This window comes from Sinohyriopsis cumingii, chromosome 1 (genome assembly GCF_028554795.1).
Source record: "Sinohyriopsis cumingii isolate HCF-2022 chromosome 1, ASM2855479v2, whole genome shotgun sequence".
In the NCBI taxonomy this organism is placed as follows: Eukaryota; Metazoa; Mollusca; class Bivalvia; order Unionida; family Unionidae; genus Sinohyriopsis; species Sinohyriopsis cumingii.
In genome coordinates this window covers 113,656,911-113,673,110 of record NC_142961.1, presented here as the reverse complement: position 1 = coordinate 113,673,110, position 16,200 = coordinate 113,656,911, and the positions used below count along the sequence as shown (strand labels likewise).

At 33.3% G+C, this 16,200-nt stretch overlaps 2 protein-coding genes across 5 annotated transcripts in view; one reads left to right on the top strand and one right to left on the bottom strand.

Moving 5' to 3' along the window:
* Positions 1–9,935, bottom strand: part of LOC149807652 (mpv17-like protein 2) — a 74,409-nt gene extending 64,474 nt beyond the window's left edge. For 2 of the 4 annotated variants that reach the window (XR_016423150.1, XM_089969145.1), the window contains exons 1-3: positions 9,699–9,935; positions 6,823–7,079; positions 3,236–3,397 (exon numbers count right to left, since the gene is read on the bottom strand). Coding sequence is in view for 3 of the 4 variants with exons in the window: in XM_089969145.1 (XP_089825271.1) it covers positions 3,236–3,397; positions 6,823–6,985 (325 nt within the window). In the remaining variant the exon portion in view is untranslated. Of the gene's footprint in view, positions 1–3,235; positions 3,398–6,822; positions 7,080–9,285; positions 9,439–9,480; positions 9,629–9,698 lie in introns of those variants that run through there. The other 2 variants (XM_089969153.1, XM_089969148.1) reach the window with 2 other exon arrangements.
* Positions 9,936–12,282: 2,347 nt separating this feature from the next.
* Positions 12,283–16,200, top strand: part of LOC149807651 (phospholipid-transporting ATPase ABCA1-like) — a 185,069-nt gene continuing 181,151 nt past the window's right edge. Inside the window, exon 1 of the mRNA XM_089969144.1 lies at positions 12,283–12,400. The gene's annotated coding sequence lies outside the window, so the exon portion shown is untranslated. The remainder of the gene's footprint in view (positions 12,401–16,200) is intronic.

The window sequence follows — 16,200 nt, the reverse complement described above, 5'->3', positions numbered from 1 at the left end:
CTGATACAGGAACTTGGCTGTTGGTGAAAACCTCATGTTAGTATGACTCTCAATTCAGGAGTAGTGATAATGAGATTTCAAGACAGCTGCTGTTGGCTATAATGGATGTCTGAGCATCAACATTTACACTTGGCATCAACTAGACATGATAAGTCTTTTGATGAAAACCCAGTGTCAATATGGCCTTCCGTTCAGAAGGAGTTGTGGTAACTAGATTTTCAAGATGATATAGAGGGCATATTGTAGGTTTAAGTCTTTCAGTAAAAACCAAATGTTGACCATACATTCAGAAGGAGTGGTGATCACAAGATTTTCAAGATGGACACTGCAGCCATACTGGATGTCCAAACAACAGCATATTCATTTAGGCCCAACCAGACATGGGATGAATGTGTGTGTAAAGTTTGATGGCAATCATACAAGAAGTTTCAGAAAAGCAGTGATACCAAAACTTGGATGAATGGACTGAAGAGTGACAGACAACAGGCTATCCCATAAGCCCTTCTGGACTATGAACATTAAAGCTATCAAAAATGTAACTGTCTTCAAAATTAGGGGATAAGTACTTGAAGGCAAAAAATAATAATAATAATAATAATAATGAGGACTTTGTATAGTGTCTAATCTTTAGAAGCTCAAAGCACTTTACAACATTAGACAACAACTATAACATAAAAAAATATATATAATGATATGATTACAAATAACAAACACCATGAAATTAGAAAACATAAAAACATGCTGAAAATATTTAAGGTAGAAAACATTATTAGGTGTTTAAGTTTGTTCTTGCAGTCAAAATAAGTGAGTTTTAAGAGCACTCTTGAATGGGATTATTGTATCTTTGTGTCTAAGTTCAGTGGGCAATTCGTTCCACGTTGCTGGGCACTGGTATGCAAAAGAACGCTGTCCATATGTTTTTGTTTTCATAGTGGGAATAATGAGAGCATAAGTATCTTGTTGGTGTTGCTGATATTTATTGTTTGAGGTAAAGGATGTGAATGAGAAAGTCTTTGTGTTGTGATCAGAATGGCCTCAGTTTTATCAACAGTCACCTGCAGCTTGTTACATGTCATCCATGATTTCACATTAGAAATGCACCTCTCTTCAACTTGTATGGTAGCATCAACTTTAGTTGGGTGGCTAGATTTGTATATTTGGTTGTCATCAGTGTACAATTGGTAAGAAACTGGATGATGATCTATGACACTTGAGAGAGGCTGAGTGTAAAGAATGAAGAGAACAGGTCCAAGAATACCCCTGTGGAACACCACAATATATATCAAATGGGCTGGAGTGTTTTCCATTTGCAGACATAATTTGTGTCCTGTTGACCAAGTAGGACTTGAGCCACCATAATGCTGTATCATGAATGCCAAATACATGCTGGAGACAGTGAAGTAATATATCATGGTCTACAGTGTCAAATGCTGCAGACAAATCAAGGAGGGTGAGGACTGTAATATTTCTGCTATCCAAAGCAGAGAGAAGGTCATTAACTACTTTTAGAAGAGTAGTTTCAACACTGTGGCAAGGGTGATATGCAGACTGTACATTGCTAAAAAGACTGTTTGAATTCAGATGACATACAAGTTTGGATAGAACAACTTTTAAGATTTCTGATATGAATGGGAGATTAGAAATTGGGTGGTAGTTCTTTAAACTGTTATGGTCGAGTGTTGGTTTCTTCAGCAGAGGCTTTATAATGGCAGTTTGAACAATGATGGGAATTCCCCAGACGAGAGAGTGAGGTCTTAAAAACATCAGTTAGTGAAAGTAATATTGGATCTAAGCACTCAAGCAGCAGTGATATTGGAATTGGATCAAGTTCATATGACTTTGGTGCACTTTTCATCACGACTGTATGTACTAAATCCATTGAGACAGGTTCAAATGCTGCCAACAGTTGCTGCTGAAAATTTGGATCGCAACTGTATGGTGACGAGTCAATTGAAATTGTGTTGTCAAGCTTATCTCTAATGGTTTGTACTTTGTCATAGAAGAAATCTGCAAACAGGTCTGGAAGGCTGACTGGAGAGAAGGTAGTTGGAAGTGGTGTACATTTGTTCCTTGACAATAGCTTGTTAGTAATCTCAAAAAGCTCTTTACAGCTGGAACTTTCCGTGATCTTAGTAGTGTAGTGGGCTGATTTCACTGCATGGACTATGTGTGTGACATTCTTCTTAGTGGCTTCATAGATTTGCTTATGAATAGTGAGTCTGGTGGAAAGCCAAAGCCTCTCATCTTTTCGGAGGTCTTTTTTAGCAGGGCAAAGCTGGTGCCTAACACTGCTATAACACGGAGAACACTTTTGAATTGATACTCTTCACTTGGTTGCTGGGGTATGTTTGTCAAGCAATGAACACAGGCAGTTATCGAGTTGTTCTGCTGCAGGAGGTAAGCAAGTTGTAAGGTTTGCTTGGATGTCATGCATTAGTTTAGTTCTATTTATCATACGGAGGTTTCTCTTAGTAGCAAATAAAGGTGGAGGGTTAAGGACTGATATGTCAAGGTGGCATATAATGCAGTGGTGATCTGATGTAAATTTGTGGGACACCAGGGAGGAACGTAGAATATTATCATCAGGTCGATGAAGAATCCAGTCTAAAATGTGACCATGTTTATGGATGGTTTGGTTACCTGACTATTTGAGGTTGAAAACATGAAAGGAATCTAAAAGTTTTTATGTGTATGGGTTTCCAGGACAGTCAAAATGAAAGTTGAAATGTCCAAGAATAATCAGCCTATTCAGACACGAGGGATATGTCACTTTGCCTGAAATTCTTTGTCAATTGTGCCTGCTGGATAAATAAATTACACATCTATTCATTACCTTTAAATTGTGGTCAGTGTATGATGGAGAAGAAAAATCCCAACTTACTGCTGGTCACTCTGAATAGTATCAAAGAAGCAGTGTAGAGCAGAATCAACCATACACTCAACGATCTAGGAATACCAACAAAGTTCCTGATACAATTTGGCAACTGCAGAATATAAATTTGGTTCCAAAATATATCAACATAAAGAATGGCTTGGATCCCATTGTTTTGACCTGGTGAGAAAATTAGAACCTTACAAACCATATACATTACCTGTGACAAAATTAGAACATTACAAACTATACACATTACCTGTGACAAAATTAGAACCTTACAAACCATACACATTACCTGTGACAAAATTAGAACATTACAAACCATACACATTACCTGTGCTAAACAAAGGTTGTACTAACCCATGAAGAATGCTGAACAGAAGAAAGGAGCAGCCACAGTTTGATCTGCTAGAATTTTTTTTATTGCCACTTTTCCACCACCTCCCAAGATGAATCTGTCTAGTGCACCATACCAGACATGACAGAATGGTCCAAGAATAAATCCCATGCAGAACATACGACCTGTTAAGTGTTTAACAAAATATTATTTTACAAAGCATACAAAAAAATTACCTGATTGGGACATATTAATGAGGTCTAGATATCCTACTGATTATCAAGATTCATTATCAGGAAGCTGAGGTACAAGCACTACTTTTTAATACTTCATTCAAAGCAAAATTTATATTAAAATATTTAGGCTAAATTATGCATTCTCATGTCCAGAGAGTAAAAAAACAAAACATCATTTTATACTATTCTTGAATTTGCAAAATCATTTCCTTGATAAAGGACAGAAATCAAAATTGCAATACATTAAAGAATACCAGTTATAGATGGGGACGTACAATCATTCTTGTAATCCGATACTGCCTATGTCATAAGGGATCTAATGGCCTTGCTTGAAAATTGTAACCTGAAGCAACAACAACAAAATATTAAAAATAAAGATGTTTACTCATCAAATCAATTAAGACTGGATTATGACTGGTTCAACAGAACCTCATTTCAGGATCCCCATATAACCCATAACAAAAATGTTAATGTTAAAGAGAGATAATTTAAAAAAGCAGCAGTTTCTATGAAAATCAAAAATGCTATTTTTCACTAACATAATTATCTTAAATAGTCAATACTTAAAAACCTGATAATAAACTCAAATGCATGCTGTGCTAAATCATGCATATATATGATAAACTGTAAATATTTTCTAAAACTAGAAGTACCTTGTTTGACTGTATCTATAACTGATTCAATATGTAACATTATTAATAAAAAATTCTGACTAGCACCAAAGGCCTGTTGAAATAAACATTTTTTCTTCAGTTATACATGTTTTAAACATAATACTGATTATTTGGTCTGGCATTTATATTTTATATGTAACTCCACTTTTGTCTTACTTGTCTAGACCTAGACATTTACTTAAACCTGACTATGGCAGTATACGTAAGACGTACCATATATACTTGCTTATAAGATGACTCGACTATAAGTCATCCCTGCCTTTTTTAGGGCTAAAAAAAGACAATATCTCTTTTACCCTCCTATAAATCGGGGTGTATTTTGTAAGTCAGATCCATCTGAAGGAGTGACTTTTCATCAGTGTGTCAGTGTTGCACTTTGGAAAAATATATAAGCCAAGCTGGACATATAGAAAAATTAAAGAAAAACCAGTATAAAAAACAATTATATAACTGGAAATGACAATATACAATTAGACCAATTAAATCTATTAAAATCCATAATACTTGAAATTTTAAATCCATTTATATGATAAATCCATTAATTAAGTTACATGTCACATGCTGGTTCAGAATGATCATTTGCCTGCAATATATTAATTCCACAAGTCTTACAAATAAACAATAAGATATTTAATGTCATTTGATTCAAATACAACAATTCATCCTCATTGTCTTATAAAGTTCTGAAATCCTCTGACATCATCTAGTCATTGTAAGTTATTGTCTAGTTACCATAAATATCGTCCAACTCCATTTCCTTGGCTTCGCTGTCATATGCAGGAATTTAAGTATAGACTGAGCTTGGGCTCAGTAAATAATACTTTTATTATATGGCTTCAAAAATCTATTAAAGGCTTCAACTGAACATGCATCAATTGTGTGTGACAATATCACACTGAACAAAAAGAGTGTTAAATTCACTACTCTGTCAAAGGAAACTTGAAAACAAAGCATGTGCTGACTTAAGACAAGGCCTTATCAGGCCAAATCCACTGGCAGAAAACTTGGGAAATATTACTTGGGAATTAAATCTAACTTACAGAAAAATATTTATTGAATCAAATAAAGTGTTTATGGTGGTGCTCTACAGTTTCATATTTTGCATAGGGTTTGAATTTTAAAGAAAAAGAATTTCCCTGAGTTTCCCAACTATGTACATGCCTGTGAGCAGATATTTGCTTATTTTCACTGAAACCAATTAAGTCTATAAATTGGGTTTCAATTAATGGACATCATGGCATATTATACACAATATATGTTCTCCAGGATAACCACAATTCTACCATTTGAGAGAATCTGGGTTTCTTTGCTATTTTCTTATATTCCCAATTAACAAACCTGTCATCCAAATCACTGATGCACCCTATTTCTGTAGTTAAGCATGCCCATCTTTTATAATGCTCAACAAGAACAACAAGCTGACCCAATGTGTAATTGTCTATATATGTTAGTATCCTATGTATATATTATGATTATATGCATTTTAAAACAATGTTTTAATGTCCATTTTAATTGCTGTTTTAAATATGTACAGCATTTTTTTATATAACAGTGGTTGGTAATTTCTCTAAACATGATACCATCTAATACAGAAACCTGGAGTACACTAATGAAACGCAGCATTTTCATTCTGAAATTCTTGAAAGACACAGATAAACTAGTATTAATCAGTCCCCAGCTAGGGCTCCATTTGTAAGTACCTTCACTTTACCAAGATTATCTGCTGCAATGTATTAAATTGTTTTACAAACTTTAGGTACAAAGCAAGGCATGTGATCTATAAATGGGGGAAAAGTATTATTTTCGTACTCTGTAGTTCATTGGTTACCTATAATTAGCACTCAGTTGTTGCTCATACTGACTTGGTAATGCATCAGTGGTTAGATATACTGAGTGGTTGTTCAAAAAATCAAGCTAAGCTAAGGGATTAGTAACTTATATAAAAAAACAATATAATGTTTTTTACCCTTAAGGAAATCAGATCATAACATTATATTTTAATTCATTTTGTTCATAGAGTTGGCAGTTGCTGAGTCTACTGATAACTGAAGTGAGTGCTTTCTGTAACTGTGACACATCTACAGTACTATCACACAAACTAATTATGAAACTTGAAGCTACTATTTTACTGACTGCAATAAAATAAGACCATTAGCTATCCAACTTCAAATCGCATCAATAAACATTGAAATTTTTTTACAATTGAGAAAACTACTGCAAGACCCCCATATACTCATCCATAGAGATCATGCTGAAATACACAAAAACCCTTGTTCAGCTACTGAGAGTAGCAAAGACTATACCTAATTAAGCCAATATTTTGCCATCCAAAGGATTTTAAAGACAAAAACTTGGTGTGTGTTTTTATATTATAAGTAATGTTCAAAGACAAAAAGAGAAAGCAAATTGAAAAATTAACAGTTTTAAAAAATCCTGAAATTGATTTGTGCATCTAATTCAGCTGGTTTAGCCCAGTACTTTAAGTGCTTAGTACATTATATATATATAATTATGAATCACTCTAGTGAAAACACAACAACATAATTTTTGTAAGTGGAATCTCCAAGTCTCCCAACATATGAGGCTCCACTCCATGAAGGGAAAAAGATCTGCTTCTAGAAAATTGATAAAAATAATACCTATGCCACAACATCTGCTTGAGCTGAATTGTAAAGAAAGATAACTTTATGTATAATGTACCTGTTCTGTGCCAATTGAACTTTGTCCTTTCTCCTGGGTCCATTCGTTCTACCCTTTGTGTAATAACATCTCCTAGTGCTAGAAGTCCACCACAAGAAATGGTATTGGTTACAATAAGATATTTGGAGAAAAGTTTCTCTATCACCTTTCTGAAATTATTCATCTTTAAATCCTAGAGAAATACACTATATACTCAGCTGCACTTGAAATTTTAGTTTCCTAATTATACTGAGTAGCTTTCTATGATGTGGATGATCCTGAAATATAAATCAAAGATTAAACCTATATTTACATGAAAGCAAATGTAAAATACTTGGTGGAAGTAGCGGCCTTAGTAAGGTGTGAAAGGTACAAATCGCACCAGGACAAACTGGAACGGGGGGGGGGGCTAAAAAATTTAGGATTTTGTTTAAAACAGATTTTAATCAAAGCACATCATTTAAAAATATATTTATTTTGAAAACAAGCCTGTATTTTTGTATGAATATTTCACAGAATTTCTTTAGTGATATAGAAATTAGATTATGCAGGCCCACTGTCCTCACACCGGCCTGCACATCCCTAAAACTGCTGGTGGTCCTCAGAATTTAGATATAGGCTGTATGCAAAATTTATTGGAGTTCACAAATGCAAATTTAAATATTTTATCTTTCATAAATATAATTAATATGAACCCAAAAATAGACTGCCACAACATAAAAAGTAAATTGTTAGACAGTGAAACTCTTCAAAACTGAATCCTCTGTATACTGAATTCTCCCAAAGGTATTTTTTTTAACTGGTCCCTTATTTTTCCCTTTATTAATATAATTATTTCCCAGTAGACCTAAATCCTACTCTAAAAACTGAAAGAAAAATAAAACATTGGTCAAAAAAAATTTCAGTTTTATGCTAACCTTAATTCCATAAAACCAAAATTATTCAAACTTGAAAATGTATTTTTGCTGCTAAATTCCATAAAACACTAATATTTATGGTCCAGAAATGGTCTGTGGCCATACATTATGTAGAATGCATATCAAACACATACTGGGCTAGATTTGTTACAGTTAGAAGATAATGTAGTATGCTTATTCATTAGTCAATCACTTGCAAATGTCCCAGTGGCAAAGGTGGTAAAAATAATACTCAACAAATACTGGTGTGTTGAGTATTATTTTTACCTCAGTTGCCATAGGGACATTTTCAGCACTTGGCAGATTAGCCTTTTATGAGCCCTGAATAGATTAGGGTTGATAATAGACTAATCCGAAGTCTTCACAACTTAGGGGCCAGCTTTCAAGGTAAATTGTTAATAACTAGGTACTTATCATGTTTGATGCTATTCCTTTCAATAAAAGATAAGTGGAACATTTTGTTAAACATAAATAGGGTTCAAAAGCCAGTCATGTGACCTTGCTTCTGTTACTCTGACAAGTGAGACCAACAAAACAGTACTCAAATGAATATACATTGTTCAGCTAATTTGACATTAAATGTTAAAAAGCAAACAGCTTTCTGAATTGTTACATGCACACAGACAAACAAGGTTTCTGATAATTATGTCCTTTTTCTTTATTGACAGAAGTACTTTACCTATTTAAGACATCCATAAACAAACAAAATTATCTCACTATCTCTTTCAAATCCCATAGAAAAAAAATATTTGGTTTTTTTTAAATCTGTGGGACTTTTCTGAATAAATATTTAAGGCAGGTATCAATGATGAGGTGCTTTTACATCTATTTATATGCACAAAAAAATGTATTCATGTCTGCAATACAATCAGTAAAACCAAAATCCTCTCAAGAAAGAAAATTTAATTTAGTCCCAAGTGTAATTGGTTTTGTGGGGTATCACTGTATATGCTAATGTATTATACTTAACAGCACACATAAACAAATCATTAAAGATATAAAAGCATTTACTTCTAAAAATACAACTGGGTGGATGGACGCATAGATGCATTTTTAACCAGTGATGGGAGGGGACAGGGGGTAGCTCATAAATATACTTGACCCAGCAATATCTAACAGGCAAGACAAAAACATTAAATATATAAAAGTGGTAAACTATATTCACACATACTCATTGGTTATTATTGAGTCAATGCTAACAACACACTCACTCCAATCTAAAGTAAAAGTCATATAGCTCAAGTAAGTACATTTACACAAATTAAGTTTTAATTGTTGTTCTAAAATGTAATATTAAAATAGGTTAATCAAAGCCTATTTACTTAAGAATGGTGAATGCTCTGCACCTTGAACGTGATCAAAAAACTTCCAGATGAAAATTACTGATCCCTATGGATATTTCTTTTACAGTTACAATTATAAAACTGTAACAAGGAACTAAACTGGGTCAGGAATGAGGGTACATCACAACAAATAAAAGGGTAATACAAATTTGTTTTCAAAAGACATTGCTTTCATTGTGACATTACTGTGCACAACATTCAATCCTGTTTGTACTGCATCATACCTTTCGGTTGACCTCCAAATACTTCCACATAATTTAGTATTGATTTTGCAATATTTCTCGGGCGAGTAAATAATGACCTTCTAAATGAATATAGATGTATTAGGATCCAAATAAAGTCAATAATTGCCATTTAAAGGTATGTGTAATTCTAAGAAATGATAGCCTATACTGAAATAGTTGGTTCTGAACACCTACACGACCTGTCTGACTTCTATTACAACCACAATATCATATTGTCGACTGATATTTGACAAAGGAAGGAGTATCGCTAGAACTTCAACCGTAAAATAGAATTCACATGACCAATACAAATGTAAGATTTAAAAACCAAAATGTTTTTTTCTTCTGTTTTTAATTGTGAACTATTACTAGTTTTTGGCAGTGAACAAAAACTGGTAAATTATTGTACATACTGGATTCTGGGTCACGAAAATACGTATCAGGTTCCCCGGAGTCGGTCTCTATGACATTCCTCAATACAACTCAATAAGCGGATTTAAATATTTATAATACTCGTTTGATCTGTGGTAAATTTTATATTGTTTATGGCAGTAATACAGTATACGAGTTCCATCTGCATTCAACCACACAATCGCGATGACTTCCTATACGTGTCGAACACACGAATGTCAATCGAAATTATGTGACCCTATCGTAAACTATGAGGAGCGTTATTGTCGTAAAACTAGACTTGACAGAATCAGGTCTTATTCTTTGCTGGCTAGCATTTAATGCTAGTAATTGACACATAAAATCATAATCTTAAGTTATTATCTTTAGTGCTTTGTGAATTTAATGAATACAACTATTTTCAAAGTCCAATGTCGTACTTTTTCCAAACAAAAGCGTCTACGTGATGTTTCGTGCTCCCCAATGGTAACGGGTCAGAAAGGACCGGTACGGAAAAGGCCCGGGTTAATAAGGCCTGGTCTACAAAGGCCAGTAACCTGTCAGAAAGGACCTGGATGTAAAAGACCCAGGTTAAAAAGGACCGTTTAAAAGATTGATTAATAAGAAGAAGAAGAAGTAGAAGAAGACAGCTTTTCTACAATACACATATCTATTCACTTCTAAGTCAATGACATTTTTACATATATTACTAAAACACTGAGCTGCAAAACTTGAAGCACTGGTCAGTGATGATAAACACCAAGACTAAAATAAAGCACTGATAGCAAACAGAAGACCTTTAGAGATTACACAGATTGTAAGACCGATATTAGGAAAGAATCGCGATCGCATTGCACTTTTCACAATTTCTTTACTTGTTTTCTATCTCAGATTTATTTAATATGTTAGGAAACTTTGATAATCACAATTAAGACGCGAATACAAGTCTCTACAATCACAACTCTTTCCCATGCCTCCAGTCTCAGCAGAGCTTGATGTGTCATACGATTTTAACAGTTTTTGTAGCGATTACTGAGACACTCCCGACTGAACTACCCCAGGCGATTATCTGTAAACTTCAGGTGTATTGTACTCGTGCCTCTTTCTTCTCTTCACTCATGACATTTTATTCATCATCTTTTATACTTTTTTTCCATTACATATATATTTTAGTGAAATTTCCTTATTTTACGTTTTCTGATATTTTCAATATCTTCAACATGAATAATTTATTTATCTTTCAAAATTACTGTGACCTTATCTAAAGATGAAGATACTGACCTTGTATTACGTACTTATATAATGAAATCTTGCCATTTTATTTAAAAAAGAGATAATGTGTGAATGTGCAATATTCATAGATCTCAAATTATAGTTTTCGGACACACAGTGAGATGCTCGATTGCTTTCGTGTCATTTTCTTATAAATGTTCAATTGCGCCATACATTTCTGTAACAGTTGTCGATATAATGTTGCAGTAAATTGAAATAAAAAGTTGGCCCTATATGTAGTATGAAATCAAAATGTTTGAACTTTGCGTCACGTGTACAGTTCCATAATTTAACTTTTCTTTAAGCATGTATTTACGATTTTGTATGGGATTGTTTTCTTTTCTTGAATGTCCAATAAAATCATCGGTTCATATGACACTTTCTGATAGCCACATATTTGATCTCGAGTTTTAACACCGTGTTTCAACATTATTTTCTGTCCAGTCTTTTACGTTTTGTGATCTACACTAGGAAAACAATGGCTTGGAAACTATAAATTAACACTGATAGCCACTGTGTGCAATTACATTGTGTTGTAAGGTTTTTTGTTGAAAAGTGAATATCTATGTATGCGTGTTTTTATATTTCGGTGATTATTTGTTGCGGTTATTGTAGATTGTTTACTATATTTTGCTGTTAAATTTATCTGAGAGCCATTATGTGCAATATTGTTGCAGTATTTTAAATTAGATTTTAATATTCATATATTACAATAATTATTGTTATTATTAACAAATTTATAAATCTGAAAGGGCATTAGCGTTTGTTTGTCTTTTGTTTGCTTAGACTAGTTAGACATGCTATCTTTTCTTCTTTTTGCCTTTCTATCCCATCATGACAATTTTTTGTTGTTATTTTTTGAAATAAATAACCTCTTAATTCTCTTGCAATTTTGACTTGACTTTCATTACAACCACAGCGCAGTAACGGTGCCTACAATGCACAACATAGAGCAAATTTATATTTAAAGTATAAATTATAATCAACAAAAATAAATTACGCATACACATGTATTAACAATATTCATTGTATATGAAACAGGAAGAGTCAATAGTCTTCGCAAATGAAAATATTTATCCATCATTAATGAAATCGTCATTACTTAATTAAGGCATTACCATGACAAAGATGTCATGCACAAACCACACGTGGGGGACACTAACTCGTATTCTATCTTGATATGTTATAACAAAGATATTATTGATTTGCTTTACTTCCAATGTTTTCTTACACAATTATTATTTGCCTTCAGACCGTGCCTTTTTAAGCTTTAGTCCGTTTTGATTGTGGGCCCTTTGGTACCGGTCCGTTTTAACCCTGATCCGGTCAAATTTGAGAACATAAACAACCATTACGAAATAATATTAATGAGATATACTTTTCCATAATTGATTGCGTACGGCAGCAATAGATTCAGATACAAGTTTAATTTGAGGTTACCTTGAAGGATAAGGTAAGTAAGTTTTTATTAATTTAAACTGACAGCAAGAAAGTGCTTCAGTTACGCACGATGAGGAGTGGTGTTCCTACCGACATGCATAACAGGGCCAATGCCTTACATTGTAGGACTAGTTGTAACCGAATCTTTAAAAGCCTTACAAATATATTATTATTATTATTATTATTATTATTATTATTATTATTATTATTTAAAGGAAGAAAAAGAATAATTAAAGTTATAATCAGTTTTAACTTAGGTGAACAGCTTAGGTGACATAATGGTTTTGTCTATAAATCTTGGAAGAAAATAAATGGGCAGATCTTAAAATATCACGCTATGTGTGTCCCTTGTTCCCAGATCTTGACCCAGGGCGTGCTTTATCATTGTTAAAAGAAATTAGAAAAATATAATATGCTCATACAAATTTTCACAGCTGGATTGTCATCCAGTTCTCTGTTAGTGCTAGTAATCACGAAAGGTGGCAAAAACTGTTAGCTGGTAGTGAATATATATTTAAACCACCATGGACTTTCAGGTCACCTATCTTTATTTTGTGCACCATAATAAAATATAATTTCACTGCTGATTGACAGCAGATTTTAAAATAGAGGACTGACTTTTAGGTCGTCCAGCTTGTATAAATTAGGTTTGGAAGAAGCTGTTCATGCTTCAAAAACAAATTTCCTCTGTCCCATCATAGGAGGCAGGGTATAAAAATGTCACTGAACTTTATTTTTTTCTCAGCAGCTTAAAAAAGTACTACACAGAATTAAGAATGAGCATCATATGACTGTTACCATAATTGTTTCTGTTCAGCATTAGGTGCAGTGTTTTTGCATTTTCAGTTATATTCTTGCATCAAGATATCAGTTTATTTGTTTTAGTATAGCTAGGAGCTATATTTTCTTTTCAACCAAGGAAAAAGACAATGTGCTTTCAACTTCATGAACACTCAGCTGCATTTTGATATTTAATTTGACAGGCAGAAGAATGGTTTTGATTTTGTGAAATCATTTTGAGCTGGTTTTTAGCACTTTTGTGCTTTATGTGATGTGAAATTGGCTGCAGTGTGTTAAAAAATGGTTGAACTGCAATTTGAATGATTTCACACAATAACCATTACTACCTGTGTCAGAAACTCCAAAATCCTACAAAATTTTAACATTTAATATTTTCACTCTGGTGACTGTTATTTTGGTTTACATGTACTTCAAAATTAAGCTTGGGCATAATCCTGCTTCTTATAGGGCCACCAGAGTCTTTATTGTTTCTGATCAGTCTTCATGGGTGGGTGGGTGGTTGGGTCCAGTATAGGGACAAATGACCATACTAAGATTCATTTTCAAAAAAATTAAATTTAGCACCATCAAAACCTAAGAATCATGAGCTGGGACTTCCCTACATAAAAATGCTTGAGCATAAAATCAGATCAGTTTTGTAAGGATGTCTTATAAACCCTGAAAGTTCAATGGTTATTACTAGTTCCCATATTTTCAAAATATGTTTACAAAACACAACAACTGGAGTGTGCACTCATACCCAGATTTTGAATGATTACAATTAATCAGCTAAATGCAAGATATTTCAGAGTAGCAATACATTAAATACAAATGTCTATTAAACATGTATTGTTTATTTTTTAACATTTTAAAAGATGTAATTTATAACTTATTTTAAATGGAAATTTTTCTGTTTGCATGAGCACGTAAATTAGGTTGCAGAGTTTGATGAATATAGGGCAAGGTTCATATTGTAACATAAGGATAGGGACAAAAAATAGAGTCAGAAACAGGGATCATGCACGTGCTTTATTATAAATCCTTTGTCAATAGTCAGTTTATTACTCTCAATACAAATGCTTGATACCTTACACCAGATTTACCTGTATTATGTAGTTCTGCATCAATGATTTCAACAGTTAGCAGAGCTTTGGATTACCATTTTCCTAGCTTTAAAATCTGAGGTGAGGATAAAAGGGTCAGAATCTGGGACTGCATACAATCTCAGCAAAATAAAACCATTTGAAGCTGTAATTTATTCTTTCAATATTGCATTAAAGTAAGCACAAAACCAGCTTGTACTTTCTAGATTTTGTTATCATGGTTTCTTCAGCTAGACACAGGTAGAGAGGTGATCCCACCTTGCCTCATATATATATAGATACCATATATAGATACCATTTTCTGGCTTCAAAGCCCAGCCAACTGCATCTGTCTTCAAATTACTGAAACACAATTAAAGCAGTGCTATTTCTTTTTTTCTTTTTTTTGGTGGCTTTTTGTATACTGATTCAATATTTTTTTCATATTATGTTTTGGATGTAAAATTTAATAATCTGCTGGTTGTACACCTTTTATTCATTACATTTTTGACAAAATGCAGATCGTTCCGAGTCAACATATTAATGATCATTTTCCTATACATGCTAATGTCAGAAATAGGCAAAGTTCTGATTAAAAAATGTTCATTGTACCAACATCTTGAGTTCAAAGAAGTACTTTTTTTTAATGCATTATTGATTATTTGAAAATTATAGATAATACAACATAATTTAAACATTTTTCTTGAAGAATTAGATAATACAATAAAAAGTGTATTTAGCTTTGCATTCTTTTATCAAGATGATGTCATTGTGATACTCATTATGGCTACCATGGCTTTATGAAAATGATACCATTGTGATACTCAATATGGATACTATAGCTTTATCAAAATAATGCCATTGGGATATTCAATATGGCTTTATGAAAATGATGCCATTGTGATACTCAATATGGCCACTGTAGCTTTATCAAAATGATGCCATTGGGATACTCAATATGGCTACTATAGCTTTATCAAAATAATGCCATTGGGATACTCAATATGGCTTTATGAAAATGATGCCATTGTGGTACTCAATATGGCCACTGTAGCTTTATCAAAATGATGCCATTGGGATACTCAATATGGCTACTATGGCTTCATGAAAATGATGCCATTGTGGTACTCAGTATGGATACTATGGCTTAATGAAAATTATACCATTGGGATACTCAATATGGCTTTATGAAAATGATGCCATTGGGATACTCAATATGGCTACTATGGCTTTATAAAAAGATGCCATTGTGGTACTCAGTATGGCTACTATGGCTTTATGAAAATGATACCATTGTGATACTCAATATGGATACTTTGGCTTTATCAAAATGATGCCATTGGGATACTCAATATGGATAATATGGCTTTATCAAAATGATGCCATTGTGGTACTCAGTATGGCTACTATGGCTTTATTAAAATGATGCCACTGTGATACTCAGTATGGCTACTATGGCTTTCTGAAAATGATGCCATTGTGATATTCAATATGGCCACTATGGCTTTATCAAAATGATGCCACTGTGATAATCAGTATAGCTTATATGGCTTTATCAAAATGATGCCATTGTGATACTCAGTATGGATATTATGGCTTTATGAAAATGATGCCATTGTGGTACTCAGTATGGCTACTATGGCTTTATTAAAATGATGCCACTGTGATTCTCAATATGGATATTATGGCTTTCTGAAAATGATGCCATATGGTACTCAATATGGCCACTGTAGCTTTATCAAAATGATGCCATTGTGATACTCAATATGGTCACTATGGCTTTATGAAAATGATATCATTGTGATACTCAATATGGCTTGATGAAGATGACACCATTGTGATACTCAATATGGATACTATGGCTTTATCAAAATGATGCCATTGTGATACCCAATATGGCCACTATGGCAGCTGTCTTAAAAGTCTTGTTTTAACAACTCCTTTTGAAGAG